General features: G+C 37.5%; 1 protein-coding gene across 1 annotated transcript in view; it reads right to left on the reverse strand.

Annotated features, from left to right (window-relative positions):
- Nucleotides 1-346: 346 nt before the first annotated feature.
- LOC108578779 (alpha,alpha-trehalose-phosphate synthase [UDP-forming]) overlaps nucleotides 347-21,757 on the reverse strand; it is a 37,406-nt gene continuing 15,995 nt past the window's right edge. Inside the window, exons 3-10 of the mRNA XM_017942170.1 lie at nucleotides 5,397-5,561; nucleotides 5,053-5,281; nucleotides 4,378-4,694; nucleotides 3,892-4,265; nucleotides 3,515-3,706; nucleotides 2,318-2,645; nucleotides 1,860-2,153; nucleotides 347-1,688 (exon numbers count right to left, since the gene is read on the reverse strand). Coding sequence (XP_017797659.1) covers nucleotides 1,449-1,688; nucleotides 1,860-2,153; nucleotides 2,318-2,645; nucleotides 3,515-3,706; nucleotides 3,892-4,265; nucleotides 4,378-4,694; nucleotides 5,053-5,281; nucleotides 5,397-5,561 — 2,139 coding nt within the window. The 3' untranslated portion in view covers nucleotides 347-1,448. The remainder of the gene's footprint in view (nucleotides 1,689-1,859; nucleotides 2,154-2,317; nucleotides 2,646-3,514; nucleotides 3,707-3,891; nucleotides 4,266-4,377; nucleotides 4,695-5,052; nucleotides 5,282-5,396; nucleotides 5,562-21,757) is intronic.

The raw sequence follows: 21,757 nt of genomic DNA on the forward strand, positions 1-21,757 counted from the left end.
TTGTGTGTGCACGCACGAGTGTGTGTGTGTGTGTGTGTGTAATAGTACAAATGTAACAACTTGTATACTCTATTGTCATTCTTAAAAAAAAAATACATATCCGCAAGAGAAAAAAAAAATGAAAAGATTTTATAAAAAAAAGAAAAAAAAACAGACGTTTCACAGACTTTCTATTTCGACGAGAATTCATCTTCTCGTAATTTTAACGAAAAGAAGGATGAGATTTTGTATCACTTCGAACGTATACAAAACCACGCCTGAATACAAACAATGGATGCTGCACGTCCAATTGATCCGTATCTTGACCTTTTTAAACACACAACATTCAAGAAATTCATTTTAATTTCTAACGGATGCAAAACTTAAACCTGTTACACTAGTCGATTACGATTACTTTTTTTCCTTTTTGAGCTACAAACTCGAATACAATTTGTTTTCTGTATAAGAATATACTGTATAAATATAATTCTGAATACAATCATCTGTTTCGTGTCTCGAAAATTGATAACAAGTATACAATACATTAGTTTAATATAAACAGTTTTTCATGATAAGTTACTGCGACAATATATAATATATATCGAATATTTCTTGTGGTACTTTGTTTCTTTTCTGAGCGACGCGAACCTAGAAACTATACATAGCTACACGGCCTCCAATAAAAACGCGCTTTATCGGAAATCATCGTTCGGCCTGATTATAACGTACAATGTAACAATTATGTGATGAACGCTAAATAGAAAAAAAGAAAATAGAGAAAAAAGAAAGAACATGCATAATATTCACACTTCATACTCGAAACGGAGATTTAGCGATCGCACACGTAACATTCATCTTTTTTTTCTGTTTTATTGATTTTTTTGCATGATTTTCTCGCAATTCGTTTATATACTTTCCGGGCTAAAGCAATCCAACATTTTGGTTACCGGAGAGATATACATTTAAACGTTGAAAAAACAGTCGACGAAGAGTGATTTGTTTGGTTCCACATCAAAAAGATCAGTTCTTCCATTTAGCTGTTATGTATGTAGTTACATACGGTTTTCTATATTCTTCATAATAATTCCATTTGGTCGTTAAACATATACACGGTGACCGAAATTGTACAGTCGAATATAAATAGAGCTCTCGGATAAGGTTCGTCGATAGGAAGAACTATTTGCGTGACGCTCGAATTGCTCGATACAATAACGCCGGTGCTTTCCACCATATACATACATATATTCGTGGTTGAACATACAATTTTCACGATGATTTGTATTTTTTTTTCCTTTTTTTATCTTTTTAGTTTTGATTTACTTGACATTTTTTTTCTTTTCCATTCCTAAATTCTTCCCTCTTTTGCGCTTACTTGATCTTACTCTACGAGTACATCATGAGCTTGTGACTAACAATATTTCCTGTCAAGGACACAGTCAATATGCTAACAAAGAATGTCACGGCGCCATCTAGGATTCTAATGGCGTGTTCGTCGGCGTGAATGACATCTCCATGGTGATACCAGCACTACTGCGACGGAATCTGGATGGGATCTCGGTGCTGTTGCGGGGTTTACGTCTGCTCAGGTGTCTCTCTACCCACTTCAACATCGTCAACACTGAATCGGTGCTTGGTAAACGTCTTTCGGCCGACGTACGGATTATATGCGACGACGTTACGCGGAAGGTAGCTGCCATACCTTTCAGCGCCTGCACAAAATTATTACGGATGGATAAAATTTCACAAATTGCAACGTCTATGTGAATATGTATATCTACTTCATATAGAAATGAGATCAGAACTCGTTTTTATTAAAATATAACACTCTAGAAAAAAAAGCTTTGTGGAAAAATCTAAAATCTCCACTGATTAATTTATACCTGCATCGCATCTTCATCCGTCACATCATCACCAGCATAAATAATCCTGATACGTTCGCTCCAGTCCAAACCGAATGCTGTGCGCAGAATGTAAATGGAAGCGCGACCCTTGTTCCATTCCACCGGTGGTTTAGCCTCTATGGCACAGTGCGCGGAACATGCTTTGAAACCTGAACTCTCGATAATCTTCTTCGCCTGATCGACCATCTCTTGGCGACCCTCCATAGGAGTTTCACGATAATGAAACGTTAACAACGCTCCTTTGTTTTCTACCCAGGCTCCATCCCTGCAAAGCTACACCCGACGAATCAAATTACTAAACTCTCACCGTACAACCATTTTAAAGAATACTTACAATTGCAGAATATTAAAATTCCTAAACAGGTTTTAATTACAAAACACGAAATAACAAAATTCTTCAAATGTACGAGAAAAAAGGTATTTCAAATCACACTCACTTGATCTTGCAACGTTTGCATCAAGTTTGCCACTTTGCCCTCGAATTCAGCCGGCATCGGATGAACGAACTTGCTGCCATCTGGATGCAGAATCTCCAATCCGTGGTTTCCAGCGTAAGTGATGCCTTCTATGCCAACCATCGACTTCACGTTGTCCACGTTTCTACCTGATATGATTGCTATGTACACGTCAGACATATTTGACAACCTTTGGAGAACATTCTTTGTTTCCACGGGCAAAATGGCCAGGTCTGGGTGCGTTGCGATAGGGGCCAATGTACCATCGTAGTCCAGGAGGAGGGCCAACTTATGGTTCTCGCCGATATACCTAGGGGACATGTGTTATCACTGGAACGTTACCCGGCTTTCATCATGAGTCAGGTTGCATTCGCACGCGGGGGCCCGCCCGTCTTCCAAAAGCACTTTTCTTGCTAAACAAAACTCTTCCAGATAGGATATACCATAAACATGACACACGGGATATAGTAATATACCAAGTTATCGCGTGAATTCGAACCAAAGGACATTTTCATACTGGGTTAACCTTGTATATTAGATACATTAAGGATAACTTGACTTTACAACAGAACGAGACTTTTAGGTAAGGTAGCACAGAGATGGATAAGTTAATTGTTGGAGATCGACTTTGGACACAATTGTAATGTTACATGTATCTTCGACACATGTCACCGACATGGTGAAAAAAAGCCCCAGATGACATCGTTCCCTACGCTGCGATGTACCCAAACTCATGCTCAGTTTAATAAAACTGTTTCATCATTCGATTCTTAATTTGTATATAGAAAGAACAAGCATTCCATTTTATCAACAAATTTTTTTCCAATGAAAGCATTCCCATCAGCAATCTGTATACTTGTATATGTAATAAGCAAACTGTATATACTTTCTATAAACTGTTTTACATTCTTTCTCGTTTAATTACATCTATGCAAAAATTCCAAATTAATATTATATAATAATACAGTAATCTAAAGTATAATAGTTTGCCTACGACAGATACATTGAAGTGCGATTAATTTATAATCATTCACTGGGACACTTACATACATAGTGTTATTAACTTAACACCTTCAAACAAATTACATTTTCATTATACATTTGTTGGTTCATTTCCGTGTAAGCACATGCTCTGGTCGGGCCCAGTCATGCACGTATCTAAACTCTAGTAATACCTACTTGCTCAAATAGTCGTCGAAATCATCCATGGTAACCGGTTGCATAGTGGTAGCACCTACGGAGTCGTGTTCTTCCAGTGATCCCATTACTTGCAGGAATAATTTCATCCAGTAATTCACGTCGTAGATCCTTTCGCGACGTCTCAAATGATTCATTCTCAACGTACGTTCATCTTCTGGCATGGTAAGCGCTCTAAAATATACACGCAATTGTACAATACTTGACTTATCGCTTGTATCACCTAATCTCTCACATTTGAAACTACTTTAAATTGCTTGTTTCTTTACAAAAAAAAAAAAAGTTCCATCGATATTAGGCATCAAACGACGCAACAATCTCTCTAAGTATAGGAGAAATTTGGAAAATTTCAAAGGTACCTATGAATAACCTCCGCAGCTTCGTCTATCTCGTAAGGATTGCAGATCAAAGCTTCGTGCATCATCTCTCCCGCTCCAGCGAACGGAGAAACAATCAATACACCTGGAGGCGTGTTAATCTGACAAGCGACGAACTCTTTCGCGACTAAGTTCATTCCATCCCTAAGTGGTGTAACAAGAGCAACAGCAGCATCCCTGTAGAAGGCTGCAAGCTCGTCCTGACTCACGCAACCATAAATGTAACGAATAGGGGACCAATTTGGAGTCGTGAAACGACCGTTTATGCAACCGATCAGTTGATCCATTTCCAACTTCAAATCCTGATATTCACGCACGTCAGTCCTCGATGGTACGGCAATTTGAAGCATGGTAACCTGAACAGACGCAAACGACGTAAAGATTTGTGTGTATTTCACGAGAATCGTGAAAGAAGGAACTGAGTGGATTTTTCAATCATATCGATATCGATTATAGAAATATCATTACCTGTTCACGATGCTCAGGATGCTTTTCCAGCAGCATCTCGAAAGCTTTTAGTCTGTGAACCAGACCCTTAGTATAATCAAGGCGATCCACGCCCAGCACAATTTTCTGATTAGTCAACATGACCTTGTTGGCAGTCTCGGCCAGCGCGACGAATCTGTCGAACGGAATACCAATGGGAAGTGGTCTAACACGTACTGTTCTTCCACCGTGCTCCACCAACAGGTTCTTACGGTCAACTCTGCAGCCGAGGCTCCTTTGGCAGCAGTCGACGAAGTTCAGACAGTAGTTCTGAATGTGAAAACCGACCATGTCGCAACCTAATGAAAATTTTACTTTCATCAGATAACAGATTTCTCAGGAAGAAGGATTGAAAATGTTTAGAATATGCGTAACCATCATCACACTGCATTCTGTGCATGAATCTAAGATAAATCAGTGTTCTAACGTGCTCCAAATATTTCAGGAATTATCCTTCTAAATTTCAAGAATTATTTTTGTTTAATTTCAAAAATTATTTCTTTCAAATTTCAAGAACTATTTCTTTTAAATTTCAGAACTTCTTTTCTTTAATTTCAAGAAATTTGAGTTTCGCAATTTCAGCAGACGACTTTCTCCCCGTGTAAAATGAAAACCCCAGAAACGCAGCGTGAGGATTAGAAGGGAAGAACAATTTACCTAGCATTCCCTGAAGAATTTCATCAGCCCACGGGAAGAGCCTGAAAATGTCCCATGGTGGGAAGGGAATATGTAGGAAGAATCCCAATTTACACCTGAGATTCTTCTCGTCGGCAGCTTGTCTGATCCAGTTCGCTGCCAACATCAGATGATAATCGTGCACCCAGACCAAAGGTGTGCCGTTCGGTTGATTTTCCTGCTCCTTCTGAATTTGTTCCAAAGCACCGACCTGAATACCAACAGGGAACAATTATAACGTTTGCTCTCGCGGGAAACGCACACTTGTCCACGTTCCATCCGCCTTTTAATCGACACCCTACGTTCAAGGAGAACACAGTGCTCACCGTTTTCGCAGCGAATTCCTCGTTGACCGCGGAATACGCACGCCAATGTTCCGCAATGAAGGTCGCTCGGTCTGGCATAGAATGGAACAACGGCCAAAATGTTCCATTGCAACATCCATTGTAGTATGAGTCGAAGATGGTCGGTTCGACGTGCACTGCCACAACCTGGATAACAAACATAGCGATCTCTTTAATCCATCATTGCTATACACACGTTCGTTCTCTAATTGAAATCTTTTTGCAACGAAAAAATTGCAAACGTCAATTCTTCTCAGAGAAAATAATCAATTCTAACGATATTTTTAACGCATTGTAATATTATTAATTCATTATTAATATTTCTAGCAATTTAATGCTAATGCGAATTTTAACCACGGCTGCAAAGTTTATTATTTTGGCCGTGTCGTTTTACAATTCTGTTTATCAGCCCCTTGACGTATGATTACTTTTCCTGACTACGCGTCTAAGCGTCAGCTATTTCCTGTTTCAGTACTATATTAAGTAAGAAAAGCTGACGTATTGTAGATTAATTAAATTTGGCAATCTTCAGTTTTGTAAATTGAATCGAAAATTGGAATTAAAATGAATTTTTCTTACCGATGTAACTGTTTTATCAGATCTTCGCTAAAATCTGTGTCACGAGTCTGACTCGTTATCATACGGCAAGGGGTTAAATTAAGGTGGAAGTGCATGAAGGATAAACTTAAGTATTGAATTAAGGCGAAAGTGCACCAAAAAGGCTGCAATAGTGTGAGCAAATTTTCAAAACGCCTATAAGCACCAATAGTAACGAAAAGGTTAATAGATCATTTAATCAATTCTTCGAGGTCACCAAGTATATTTACCCTGTATCTCGACATTTAGATACTAACAAACAACACATCTAAAGACAATCGAAATGCGTAATGACATTCGAAAAGAAAAAGTGACTCGTGACATCGTTTATGATTGTCTAGATAACCTTGCGTCGACGTTTATGTATACACGTAGTCTACAGAATAATCATCCAGTTTCCAAGAATCTAACAATGTTCCTTTTCGTAAAACTTAATTACCTCCAAATCTATTTAGCTCCGACTATAATAAATCATAGCGAGCCCAAACAAACGTGAATTCGTCGAAAGACTCGTGCTTGTTCACTTTCCAGGAACTTAGCGAACAAACTTTTCCTTCAACGTCCTTTTCTCAAGTTCTTAAATTAGGTTACTTGAAGAACGCGTTCTCACCACACGATCCCCTAATTCCCATCCTCGAGAACCGCAGTATTTCTTCCCGATACCGAGGGAGAACAGAACGCGGCGCTTAATTAAGGAAAAAACTGTATCTTCCCCCTGGTTTCTCCCTCGTCGGGGAATATTAAACACGACCGGATGTATTTATAGCGTCGTTATCATTCCCTCCGCGAGTCTCATTGTGTGTCCGTGTACACGGATCGCACTTCCTATTTTTATCGTATCTCGGAGTCGCAGATATACCGAACGATTGCCGCAAATAGACCTCTCCCCGATCGAGAGTGTAGCAAATAACTTGGCAAATGTTAAATCAATGACGATACACACACGCTCCTATGTCGGTCCTCGTGCACACGCTTTCAGAGATTAATCGCCTGGCCATTCCAGGAAACGCATAACAATAAGCAGACGTCCGTAAGTACGCCGGGCTGTATAATATTTTCTATCAAAATCGCCTGATCTTGGAACGATCAAACGACACTGCAAACTTCCGTCGATGTTAATCTTGATAATAGTAAAATGTCGCTGTTTGTTTTGGTAGTTAAGATTGCACAATTCTGCAGTTTTCTGTTATACCTACACGATTCTTTTGGAAATTATCGACGGAGGATCTTCTGGTAAAGTGGTTTTATTTCTCGAGAAAGTAGAAGATAAATATTTAGGAGTGTCACGTTTGGTAGGATTATTAGAACATTAAGGCTCGAACGATGTCACATTTATCCTTGACATTTCGGTACGTAGCTCCGCCCTGGAGAATTGAAGCCAGAAGCCACGAGTGCTCCAATTACATTGCACAATTTGTAATGTGTACCGAACGAATCCTTAATGAAATGCCTCTGTCTCTATGTGAAAAATAGACACGGTGTCGTTGTAAATTTACACGTCGCGTAAAGTGAAACGAGGTCTTCTAGCAAAGAGGCGGATGGTAGAGTTTAATGGCGACGGAGGAGACTTAACGGACCTATACTACTGGCAGAGATTTCGGAGTCGTTTATTCATTATAACAGCGTTAATTTCAACGCAATTTTTCTTTCGACAGAAAGTCGATGTTTACTCTGATCGTTTAATTGTTACTCCTACTTTTATAGTAAAATTTTATCACACAACGTAAAAAATAATTTTTTTAAATAGACATCTGTGGGTAATTTTTAACTAACATCAAAGAAAAGAAAATATTAAGTTAACGTAAAATTGTTATTTTTTAGTTAAAAAATTTTCAAAATTTTCTTGGAGAGTACGATAATACCCGAAACGTTTGCTTAGCAATAACTATAAATTCCAACGAGAGAAATAAAATATTTAAGTAAACTAAAATTTTGAAGTAAAATATTAAGCTAACTTGAAATTATTTTTTAGTTAAAAAATTTCTATGGTTTTCTTGGAGGGTACAATAATTCCAAAACGTTTGTTCGGCAATAAATATAAATTCCAATAAGAGAAATAAAATATTTAAGTAAAATATTAAACCAACGTAAAATTATTTTTCACTTTAAAAGAATCTCTGGTTTTCTTGGAGCACGCAATAATTCCAAAAATTAGTCCAGCGATAAATATAAATTCCAATCAAGGACAAACTCCTCTAAGAAGTTTGGCACGAGCTTACGGTGCTTTCGAATTGATCGCGAGGAGAAAAAGCAAGGCAAGAAACAGCGATCGGAAGTGCATAAAGTCCGGCCTGTTAGTCGATAACGCGAATACGTGACGCGTTCCATCGTCTCTCTTGTTAATTGCTCGTTATCCTCCTCGGCGTTCGTTTGTTTTGCCCGCGACACGGCCTCTTTTATTATTTCTCGAATACGTGAAAACACGTCCGCTCCCTCCTCTGATCGCTGATTGACGCAAGCAAGCCAAGCGCCGCCGAGCAATCGAATCGTTAATGAGATAATTATTAATGTCCCGTTCCAGACACAACCATCTTGAAGGAGGATCTGATGTGTCTTAATTAACAAGAGGGCAAAAGGAACAAGAATCTTTTCGCTACGATTACGCATCGTGTTCAAAGTCGCTCGTTTATATTTATACGTCCAGGTCAGAGACGCGGGGGATTTTTTTTAAAGACACCCTGTGTGTTTACCAATGTCCTCGTCGGACGTTACGATTGCGCGTAGTTCCGATAATATCTTCTTAGGAAGATATGAAAATTACTCACACGTTCCAGTGTTTTTCTCGTTTTAAAAATTGTTCCATATTTTAATACACGTTAAAATTTTATCATTTTACGCTTTAATACATAGTACGCTGAAAATTGATTAATTTTACATTTTAACGATATTATTTTTATTCACATTTTGCAATAGTTAGAAAAATCTTTACTTCATTTTTGTTGGTTAATTATATCACAATTGTACAAAGAACTTTAACCATTCGTTCTGCTAGGTACTTAAAAACTCTTCAGAAAGTAGAACAATCGAAATATGAATTTCAAGTTCCCGCCAATTCGTACACAAAATGGTGTGAAACGTAACAAAGACAGCAATCTATTTGTAAATCGTGAATCGAGGCGAAAACGCGAAAGAACAAAGCACGACGGGGGAAAAAGTGTTCGCGAAGGCAATTATTTTTTCCTTGAATGTGGCAACCAATTTGCGAATGAAATAAAACCGTGCATCGATGTTTCAGATGCACAATGGCGATCGATCGAACACCTTCTCGTTCGTTATTGTCTCGTTACATCGGTTCGTTTCACGGATCGATCATTCAAATCTAGATTCTCTCTCTCAAATTCAACGTTCCTTTTTTATTTCCAGTAAGTTGTTCTTTCGAATAATTTTAAAAGCCTCTTTAAGGTTAGGTTAGGCTTTCCGTTTATTTGAGCTCGAAGAAACTTTCCAATAAAAAGTTCTAAACCTTTACACGAATTTTAACGTAACTTTTCTCTTTTAATAAACAATTTTTACGTTAGTTTTGTACGGTAACGCGAGATACGCGATGTTTCCAGCGACGTTGGTTAGGTTAGGTTATGTCAGCTTAAGAATTTAAGTAGAGTTTGAAATAAACATTTTTTAAATATAGTTGTCTGTAATTATACGAACGAATAGATTTATCGGAAGATTTTCAAAAAATTCTTCAGAGTTTAAAAATATCACGATAAAACGAGCTTGTCTCGTATAATTGTTATTTCGCAACACGTCAGGGGTCAGACGTTTGAAGGCGATGATTCGTTTCGCCTACGATCGGTTCGTAAACAATTCAACGAGACGGTGAACCGTTCAAAAACGAGCAGAACGATCGAAAACATTTTAATTATCCGTTATCAGCGCTGTGAAGAAAAAGTGCTCGACAAAGAGAGGGATACGACGACGTGTGCACACACCCGCGCGCACGTCACAAACGAAAGATATAGTAAGACAGCGTGATATACCTACCCCCGCTTGCCCCACTTCTTTTATTCAAAACATGTTGTTAAACGAACGAGCCGACCGCTGCGTGATCTAAGCTTACATTCTCTATCGAGGCGAACGATTGTCTTATTTACAAGATCCGCGCGTTTGCGGCGTTGCTAGGGGAAAAAATACACCAGATAATCTTTAGAAAAGTTCCTGGAAAATTGATCGAGGAATATGAATATACTCGGGTAAATTTCGAACCGTTTTCAAGTGAAATTCTTCGAAATATCGAAAGGAATCTGTATATTAAAATTCTTCAGTTTTATGTTGTAATAATAACGAAAATATTTTTGTAGGTTAGAAAAGATTTGAATTGATTATATCGCTTCGTGTAAATTGAACGTAATTTCGAATTTTTGTTACTAATTTTTTTTTTTTTTTTCAGGAAAATGTTACGTAATATTAGTTTGATTTCAAATCACGAATATTTTATTATTTTAAATACTTGAGAACTTTCAAGCATTACTCGCGATACACGCGTAATACAAAACCTCTAGCCGTATTTTCACCGGTCTTTTTCAACAAAAATAAAAGGAACAAACGGCAACAGTGACGCAAAGTAAGGAAAACAACAAGCGCGAAACTCGCTTTTAAAATATTTGTTGTAGATTTAAAGTAAAGAAAACCTCGCGCGAGTTTCAGATCTTTTTGTTGTAGAACTGCCAGAAAATCCCGTTATTTGTCATACCGTGAAGTTATTCTAACGATGAAAATGCTTTCTATTTTAATTTCGTTTTTTGCCTACCAATGTTTCTTTGGAAAATCGATCAATTTATAATAAATTTTCATAGAAATATTTTTATCAATTATTGTATCATTGAAAACCCATGTTAAAGATACATGAGAAATATTAACACGAGTTAAACTCGATAAAGACATAATTACTACTAACAGAGCTAATACATATTTCAAAATCCTCATGTTAAACCTTAAACTATTCTTACTCCCGTCCACTCCGTTTTATTTATGCAAATGAATATTCTTCTAACTGCTTATGAGACCAAAATCCTATCCACCACTCTACTCGATATGTCGAACATCTAATAAAACATTTGTAACCTAACCTCAACGTTAGATTTTCCAGTTCAAAAATATTTTATTCAACTCAAGCTTATTCCAAAGTTCCAAATAAAATTACGTTTACAAATACTCAACTTTTTTCAGCCTTTATTCATTTACTTAACAAATTCACTGTCCATAGAATATGGAGTTAGAAAGATAACCTAACTTAACCTCCAAAAAGGTACCAATGCATCTCGCCATTTCTAGGTTATATTCCTAACATGTAAATAAACAACGTTGATTTCATTATTTTCGTAACAATTCGAACGTAGACTCATTTCTGTATCATAAAAAGAAAAAAGAAGAAAAAAACATGTGTGTACATGGACGAAGTTCAAATTATTCAGAGTCACATAACGGTTCGACAGACATTGAACGCGTTATAATCGACGTTTCCTCGAGCTTGTCTACCATTTCAAATTATGCCATCGCCGTGACTGTTCCGATATAAAATTGGAAAATCAAATATTGGAGCATTACTGACTCTTCGCGGTCGGTTCGCGGTCTCCCCGCCCACGTCAACATCGATATTCGAACTTTTACGTAGCGTGGAAAAAAAAAAAATTACATAAGCCGCGTTAGGTTTGTCCCTGGCCGACCGAGTTCAAAAGTGCTCATCGATACGACGCGATCACGGACGGGCATTATAACTCGCTCGTATCACGCCACTCCTTTGTTTCTCTTTCATGTCCACTAATGGTCAATGGGATGTATTAAGGAAAGAAAAATGGCCGGGAGATAATGCAAGCTCGTTCGATGCTTCTCCTATTTCGTATTAATATAGTAATTACTCCGTGTCGTTACTGAAATAGCGGCTAATTTATCTTTTCTATTTATATTTTTATAATTTAGATTTTCTACAAATATTTTTATAAATTACTTGTTCCATAAATATTTTTACAAATTACTTTTATAGAATTATCATCGTCTTGAGTAACTCACTTTTCATTTTAAATGTACACGGTTAAACGATTGATATATCAACAAAATTGTGGCTTACAATTAGTTAACGATCAATTTAAAATATCGATATATTTATAATACGAATAAAAAAAATATATTTTTTGTTAAAATTGGTAACTGATAAAATAGACATGAAAATTTGAATAATAATTACGGCTATAGGTATTTATTGTATAGCAACGTAATAAAACATGTTTTATCGAGTTTTCACAATAATTGTATTAACGAAGCAAACGTAAATATTAATCGTAGCTGTTTTAAAATTAATATCAGCTGCCTCGTTATTGAAACAACGAGGAGAGCTGAACATTCGGAAGATCTCTACCATCGCAAGAATAGAGCCATCCGAATAAATTTCCTCTCACGTTCAATTTAGCGTTGCAACAGTGAGAAAGTACAGAGACGGTTTATGCGAGAGGAAAAATATGTACGATTTCTTGGCGTTTGTTCGTCTAATGTCAAGTATCGAGGATTACAATGTAAGTGATATGCATTATCTGTGCGTTCATGAGCACAAGTTTATCCTTTCGTAATGGGATCACAGTGATTTTATTGCTTAAAAATACATCTTTTACCCCCAAATGCTTCCAGATAACGCTCGTATTGCAAAGAAATTCACAGTAGTTCGATACATTATACGTCGGACTTTCTTTGTGCTTCACGTGCCAATGCATGCAAATGCGTTCTGAACTGATTTCGAGTGAAACCGTAATTAATTGCATAATATGAATGGACGAGTGCAAACTGCGATTACGATAGAGTTTCAACTACTCGGAGAATTATTGTAGTATAGAAAATCGTTCGAGAATCGAATAAATAAAGAAAACGTTTGTGCTCGAAAGGATGAAATATTGCAAATTTGTTTCGAAAGTGAGCACGAGTATTGTGCATAAATTTCCCGCAGGAGGAATGCTTTATAGCTTAAAATACACTATTCAGGAATTTAAGTTACGTATAAATTATTATTGTAAAAATTGTAAAAATATTTTCTATTATTTTTAACAAGTACGATTGAACCGAATTAATCTTCAAGCATCTCTACACACGACTCAATACTTTAACCCTCCCGTGACGCATATATCCCACTTGAGTACTCAAATAAAAATTGATCTCAATTTAGTATCAATTACAGACGCGATGATCTCTATATAAATCACAAATTCTTTTAAAAAATACTTGTGTCACGAAAGGGTTAAATGCTTAATTTTACATTTAAAAAACGCATCGTCGATCAAAAATTGCATTCAGTGACATACACGATGATATTAGGTCATCCCATAAGTTCATGAAAATCCAAGGAAATTCTATAGCAACGACATAATAGTGCTACCAAAAAAAAAAAGAAGGAAAAAATTGTGGAATGAGAAAGCCCTTACATTTTCTCTCTCAAGTTTAAAGGTCCATCGGAAGTATCGATCTACGAATTTATGAACACGTCGATATCGTTCGAAAGGAACATCAAAGAAGACTAGCAATCTTTCTCAAAACCGTTTAAATATTACGAGGTCATGCTTCCATATGTACGATACATAACGATAACACGCCACTCGTTGTCTTGAATCCCGCCAAGCTGACTGACAGAGATCCGATCAACGGGTCATTTATCACCACTTCCACGAGAAATTTCGCGAAATCGCTCTGTATTCACGTGATCCGTCAGTGCGTGGGCGTGCATGCTGCGAAATTTGACGTAAGAACGTGTGAATCAAGGGAGAGCATTATCAAAGTCTAGCGAAGCCCTGCGCAAAATGATAAGAACTGACGGGATTCACGAACGTCGCGCCACTGATAACCCCCCGTTTCGACCTCTCGACACGATTATCGTGACACCAGATCCTTGCTTCAGATCCATCCGCGCGCGAGCTGATCGAGAGTATCATTTAAGGAGGCTCCAAAGCGGATTTTCTTCCCCCGTGATTTCCAAACGAGCTCTCGAGTAGCGATTAGAAGCGATACAAGGTCCAACTCGCCGGCCAGAAATGGGAAAAACAACATTCAACAACTAAAATCTTACGCTTCGAGATTAGAAAATCATTTTTTTTTTTTTTTAAGTAACTCCAAGGAAAATTGACGAAACGATATTTTTCAAATATTCCAGAAGAAGAAACTTTGTATGTTTCGCAAAGAAAATTAGATATCGATGAAATTTTTAGTTAAGAAATTATTTATACGTCTCTGTTGTCAAAGGAGAAACATTCTAAATTGGTTAAAATAATTTAATACAAAATTTTCTATGGAACTCTTCACAGGTCAACGCAAACAAAATTGGATTCATTGTTCGCCGGTAATTAATTCACAATTTCACTGCCTCGTAACGCGTAATCAGTAAGTTGTATCGGGAACCTTTTCGTCTATATTTCGATCGAAACAAATTGCACCCTCGGCAAATTGCATAACAGCTACTTCATCGTCTCGTTCAATCGATATTAATGCAACGTCGAAACGTTCCTAGGAACTTCCAATCTATTTTTCTCTTCCTTCTATTCCTCTGTGTTCGTAATTCAACTGCGAAAAGAAGAAAAGTAATCCTTGCCGAGAGGCGAGCGCAAATTCTTTCTAAACGTTATTTGGGACAAAAACAAGATACTCTATCTGTGCTTCAGAGAAACCCCAAGCAACATCGTTATCACTGATACGTAAATACCGCCCCCATTATACGAACTTCGTTCGTTCGTTTTTCCACGCAACATGATTTCCCGTAAAGCGTAGCCGTAACGATGTGTTCGTGTGCACACCGACACGGAACGTCGCTTTTCCTCGGGAAAATAATGAGGAGGGAAGCATAAAACGTTTCAGACATATGCATTGCATCTGTAGCACGATGAACGGCTTTGAACATTAAGGAAAGATAGATCTTTGTAACTGAAGTTGCCATATTTTTTCATCGCCAAACTGAGAGAGATACAAAAAAGAGGACAGAAGAGAATCTTTTTGAAAAAGTGTGCTTTTATTGTAGAAATTAGAAAATCACGAAATAAAAAGTAAAATAGTAATTAGAAGTGTAGCGAGAATCTATTTTGGAGCCAAATCGTCGTTTCTCGTAGATAAAACTTTCTTAAGAAATGTTTCATTATTTTTAATTTGTAAATAGAATTTTGTGTAATTTAGAGCTTTTCAAAAATCAGGAAATTGAGACGTGTGGTAATTCTACTTATAACAGACTTGCAACTTTCGTGGACTGAAATAAAGGATGAAGTGATGAACAAGTATATTCAGAGATATTGCCGTGTTTTTGTTACGAAATTTCATTTTTTAGGTAGCTAGATGCCAAGAGTATTGTTTATCAGCTAACTTTCTGTTTCAAAGTGTAAATTTGACACTAACAATTCACGTTAATTGCTTCCTTGTTCAGAAAAATAGAATTCATCTAGTCGCCTAATGATAAAGATTCGCGTTGCTTCTTTATTCTAACCGCCTAACAATAAAGATCCACAAAATTAATCGTTTCAGCGGCACAATTAAAACACGCCTAACAGACGATCCTATTACCTGAGGACCTAACTAAAACCACCGATAAAACATCGAAAGCCTCTTTCGAAGAGCAACAACTTCCGCTAGAGCACTGCTTAATTATGCGCCAACTTTACAGCTAACGCGAGAGGATAAAATAGAAGCACAAAGTAGACAAAGAGAGAGAGAGAGAACGTGAAGAATCCCTCTCTCCCTTCCTCAAATAAAAATAATACTCTCGGTGCTTTTCACCGCGAAACGCACATCGTCGATTTCAAGTGATCTTCGATAAATCTGAAAAATTCATCTCTCTCTCCCTCCTAGCCTATAATAAGCTGACAATTGAATCGTTCCGCGGTCGATCGAATATTCGTTCTCGGCGCAACCGCGATTCGATTAACTCGATTCGGTTTGCTGAACCATTACGTCAATTAACCGGGTCAGATCGATTTGAAGTTCGATCTGAAGTTCAAAGGTGAACCTAGAGAATCGTCATAGCTGATGATAGTGGTTTCCATTCGTGCCATCTGATATTCGGTTCGTTACTGACGACGCCTTTGCGTCCACGGGATCATTCGAGGAGTGTGAAATTTCGTGACTGGGTTTCTCAAAGGGTTGCGAGAAGGGATTGGAGTGGTTTTAAGCGACGTATAGGTTAGGTTAGGTTAGAAATGTTTCGAATAGGTGACACGTTGCATGGACTCGTGATTGAGGATTATGGTACGAGAGTGGACTCGATGTGCACGAGCTGGACGTGAATGTTTATACTTCGAGAAGGGATTAGAATTGTTTTAAGGTTATGTATGTTCGAGAACAGGTGACACGTAGCTTGGACTCGTGATTGAGGATTATGGCCGGAGCGTCACAAATATAAATTGCACTTATATAGATTATAAACAGACATGTAAGATACTTCGAATCTACAGGATCACAAAGTGCGAGGTTAGAGAATGGTGAAACGAACAGAGTATAGTTATATTAAGTATCAGGTGACATGCGATTTCTAACTTAAAGCTGAATTAAGATCTGGCAGAGGAATAATGTTTATTTTATCCTCTATTACCACCCCAAGCTTCATTGATCCATAGTTCTCGATCACTCGGTATATTATGTTTCACAAGAAGTATAACCTCCAAACTGAATAGCCGACCTAACGATTGCTCCGTTCAAAACCATCCCCTTAAGTCCATTTATAAATTTTTACACGTGCGTTATGAAACGCTCTACGTATAAATACACACCGTTCGAACAGTACACTCTCCAATCCATTACTGCATTCAGAGATTTAAATAACTATGATACGCATAAGGATTAAAAAAAAAACCTACGATAGGCGAACGGGTCAATTAAATCGATGATCATTTCTATCCTCAATCCGAGTACGGACTTGGTATTTAATGAATGAGAATGTCAGTCGAATTGATTAAGAACCTAATTAGGTCGATCGTTTCGCTGTTCGACCCTAGTGTAGCTGTGATTACCTCGAGAGAGTGTAACTCATTTTCCAGCCCGCAAGGATGACGGCGGTTTTGCTGTGAACGTGTTAAACCGACTGCAATTTGTACCGATCTAACCGAGCATTTTATTCGGTACGTTCAAGTCACTGGTGCTCTCGTTTCGAACTATTTTTGCTACAGTTCCCATTCAGTTTCGCGATAGTTCGTTTCAGTTCGTTAACTATGCGGAACGAGGGAGTTACTGCCAACGATAACACCGTGTTACTCCTCCTAAAACGTTTCCATAGGAACATGGAAAAAGTAGAAACATTCGTTGCGTATCGAGCTTTCGTTGGTTTCGATGTTTTCAAGTTTACCGTTACGCAATGCACTCTCTCTATCGGTGATACACTTCGTATTTAGACTCGATTTTGCACATTGAAATAGTTTCGTTCAATCGTGGCTAAACGTTAATGTAGAAATGTGCACGCGCGTGCGTGAGCGTATTTGTGAACACCGTGTGGACACGTCGCGCGATTGTGGCGTGATGTGAACGACGCTTTTTTGTTTTTTAAAAGAGAAGCACGTGTCGAAGAGACGCATGGTTTGTATACGATGCGTTTCGATACGAATTAGTCACTTTTTTGTACACTCTTTATTTACATGAATATTCATTTGCTGGTTCATAAAAAAGATCTCATTTCTTTAACTTGGATCCCACGTTAATGACTTTGTTTGATAGTTTCAGAGGTCAAAATTCTGGAAATGTTTAATATTATATTTCTAGTGATTTTTTGTAATTTTGGAAGCGTTTTGATACGAATTAATTACTTCTTTATACTCTCTCTATTCTTAAATTTTAAAAAATTTCATTTTTTCTACTTGGATCCAACATTAATAACTATTATTTGATAATTTTAAATAATTTCCAAATTCAGGAAATCTGATGCTTAATATTATCATATTTCTAGTGACTTTGGTGATTTTGGTTGTATGTCTATGAAGCGTTTCGATACGAATTAGTTACTTTTTTATACCTTCTCTGTTCTTAAGCTTTCAAAAATTTCATTTTTTCAACTTGGATCCAACGTTAATAACTATTATTTAATAATTTTAAATAATTTCCAAATTCTGGAAATCTGAAAATTTCTAGTGACTCTTTGGTGACAATAATTCGTAAATATACAAAAAAAGAAAGAACAGAATGAAATTCGAAAAATGCATCTGCACAAATTCCGAAGGGCATGTAAACAAAAGTTATCAATTATCAGTAGGCATGGTCATGCACAAAAAGTACAACGTCAGTGGTTATCACGAACAGGCGTAATCCGACGCATGTCGCGAAGTTAACTAATGAATGTAACCGAGGGAGACGTGCAACAGGGGAAATATTCCAATCGTTACGGAAGAGAGAGAGAGAGAGATCATTGGCGTAAACCGTAAACAATTCTAATCACTTTTTCAACGAATATTTTCGCCGACCTAGCAAATGGTCCGATATGATAATGTTATTCAAGTGTACGCACTGGAAAATACCATTGTACAACTGAGATCAGTAAAAACATTCCAATCGTGCCAACTACTCGAATATTTCCACTGATTCTATTGTTCAAATCTTCTTTTCTCTTTCGCTCAAACTTTCGATCCTTGGGTATTTCAAGTATCCAAATCCAACGATACGTATTAACTGCAAAAAATGCACGTGGTCAAGAAATAGTCACTTCTAGAAATACATATATATTCCTCTCGATTCCGAAATAACCGCAATTCCAAACCGTCCGCGTAATACGTTACATAAACATAAATTTATCGCGAGAGAGAGAGAGAGAGTATTTATACAACGAAAACTCCACTCTTTTAAAGCAACGTGAATTTCCAGTCAACATTACGCAATAAAAACACACTTCCTATCTTTGAGTATTATTGAAAAATTATATCGAATAATAAAATACACCGAACTTGCATTATTCGCAAGTAAAGTCTAGCTTGTAATTCTGAAGCAAGAAAACAGGCAGACAAGTGAAAACGTGACGTGGAAAAAATAATGGGAAATGAATCATCCCTTTTGTCCCGTTACAACCCACGCGCGCAATTCAAATGGCAGCCAAACATCGGGGAATTCCCAGCGGAGGCCGTAAATCGATAAAACATTTTTTGGTAACTCGACCTTCATGTAACAGTGCACAAGTTACGAACAGTGGACAAGAATGACTCACACGTAGCAAAGAGATACGAATAAACCATCAATACCAAGGTCAACCAATACCACAATATCAGAATCGTATGTCGTGGCACAATACGTTGTATTAGCGACGTAGAACATCGTAGTTCATGCGACACGTACGTGACGATGTATCAGAATTACAACATACTGAGTGTATTTGTCATTTAAGTGGGAAATCACGGTCATCGTATAGAGTGATTTGCATGAAACATTGTTCAAACGTTTTTCACCTTAAATACGACTAATGGCCACAACTGTATATGCAAAGTGTTCATTATAGTATATACGTCAGACCCTAATCTTCACAAGGTTGAAAATAAAGTCTGTTAATTTTGAGTATTCGAATAATAACGGTTAAGTCTAAACGACTAAAAGAATTAGTTTCTCCAAGTGAATGATTTTAAAATGTAACCTCTTGTAAACTTAACCTCAAAAATAGACGAGGTAACGTTTCGCTTAGAAAACAATGATATCTTGGACAATCAAGTGAAACAGATTTTCCAGTTACATTGCAGTGTTCAGTGGAATTTCTAATCGCAAAGATCAACGATATTTCATAGAATAATTACCAGAAGGAAATTACCAACACCTATGCTATTAACACAGAACTAACGAGTTTGTCGTCCAACAAATTATTACCTTTAACACATTGTTAAATGTACTAGTGTATATGCATAGAAACGTTTGCTTATAATTCATACACTCGACGTCGCATGATCGCGAACAATATGAATAAACATTTACCAAGAAACCTGGATATTATAGTCAAACATCTACTTACAATGTCTACAAACAATGTTTACATACTATCTTTTTATCCTTTTGACAATTTTCATATCGATTATCACATTTCGTACTACAGTGTATACTAACACAGTTGAAATAAGGCATGATAAACGTAATAGAATAGAAAATTCCCCAAATTCCACGTAACTGTTACTTTTATCTAATTAAATACATTCAACTCTTTTTCACACGGATTTCAATTTACGCCGAAACGTTTCCTTTGAACGCCGGCGACGTGTTAATTAAGTGCAAACGTGTTAAACTGCTTCAACCCAATTACAAGAAATTACGATTTCCTCTCTGGAAGCTTTTTCACGTTCTCTGTACATCCATGTATAACATTCGCCATAATAAGAACCGCGTTTTTCCACGAAAATCGTCGGGAAGGCGATCGTTATCGTTCCTCCGCAAATTAAAAGCGAACGAAGGACACGATTTTCCGAGGGAAAATGCATGAAATCGATAGAACTGGTGATTCAGTGGAAAGCTAGGTTAACGGAGAGAAGGAGAGAGAGAGAGAGAGAGAGAGAGAGAGATCGGTTCAGAGATGATTTCACGAAAGACGGAACTTGATATTAGAATTGATCCGGTGCAACGGAATTCATCGTGTACGCAAGGTTATCGCGCTAACCTGACCATATTATAAAATACCTTCGCGTTGTCAATCATGCAAAAGACCCGTGGAAGCGTGGGTGAGGGCTACGCTGTACTTAGTCGCGCGTTTCACTTGGGTCATTAATGACCCAGATTGCCTACGAAGGGTTAAACAATGTAACACTAATATACAGAATGTTAGAAAATAGATGGTACAATTTGAAACTCAGGGTAATGATTCACAAGGAATGATTAGTGAAAAGTCTAAACATTATTAAATCACGTAAAATCATCTTCTCAACGATTAACACCCTTCGGTGTCGATAGCCACGCTCTTTAAGTTTCGTGATTACACTGTACCGACACGCGAGATAATTCCTATAATTATCGATTGGCACGAACACAACACGCGGAAAGATCGAAGAAAGCACGTGCAACTGGTCAGTTCGGAGAACCGTGTCTTTTTTCGTCTCTTTTTGGCTCGAACTTTTTTAACCGTTACACGATCCAAATAATTCATCGTGCAGTTTCTAGTTTCCGCGGCTCGAATGGAACGGAAATTACGGAAAGGCCGCGGAACAAACGTCCATGGAAAGTTCAATCGATAGAACGAAGATACATATTCAAGGAGGTCTCGCGTTTTGTAACGGTAACCGCGAGTGTCGGTGAATTCGCACGAGAGAGACGCGTAATAGTTCACGAGAGGCATCGTTTCCGGTCCGTGTCCCACGCGACCGTATGAGGAGTTTACGAATTTTTGACAAACATATCGTGGGATATACTGATAAAACGCACTAACTCAAAAAATGCTTCTTTTAACTTTATAGTAAAAAATTATATAAAAATTAACCCTTTAGATACTAGTAAATACACAGAAAATCGTAACATAAGAATTAAATCACTTTTCTATTAAATCAAGCCATTCATTCTGTAAGCCGTGTACAATAAAATTGAGCAAAAACTTTAAATTCAATTTGTAACAACTAGCAACGAAGACGTCGAAAAATTCCATATTCGCGAGAGGAAGTGAGAGGGACGACTCTCTATCCTCGTCGTCAGCCGAATAATCGCGAAGCGATAGAAGCTTCTAGAAGAAACTAGCTTGCGATCCGCGGTAGACTCGCGGTTTTACGCGGGAGTCTCGCGGTTTCGCGCGGGAAAATACTTAGCGACGCGTCTTGTTGATTAGCCGCGCTTCATTAGCAACGGTCAAATATAAATACCACGGC

Source organism: Habropoda laboriosa, unplaced genomic scaffold, assembly GCF_001263275.1.
Source record: "Habropoda laboriosa isolate 0110345459 unplaced genomic scaffold, ASM126327v1 scaffold28, whole genome shotgun sequence".
Taxonomy (NCBI): domain Eukaryota; kingdom Metazoa; phylum Arthropoda; class Insecta; order Hymenoptera; family Apidae; genus Habropoda; species Habropoda laboriosa.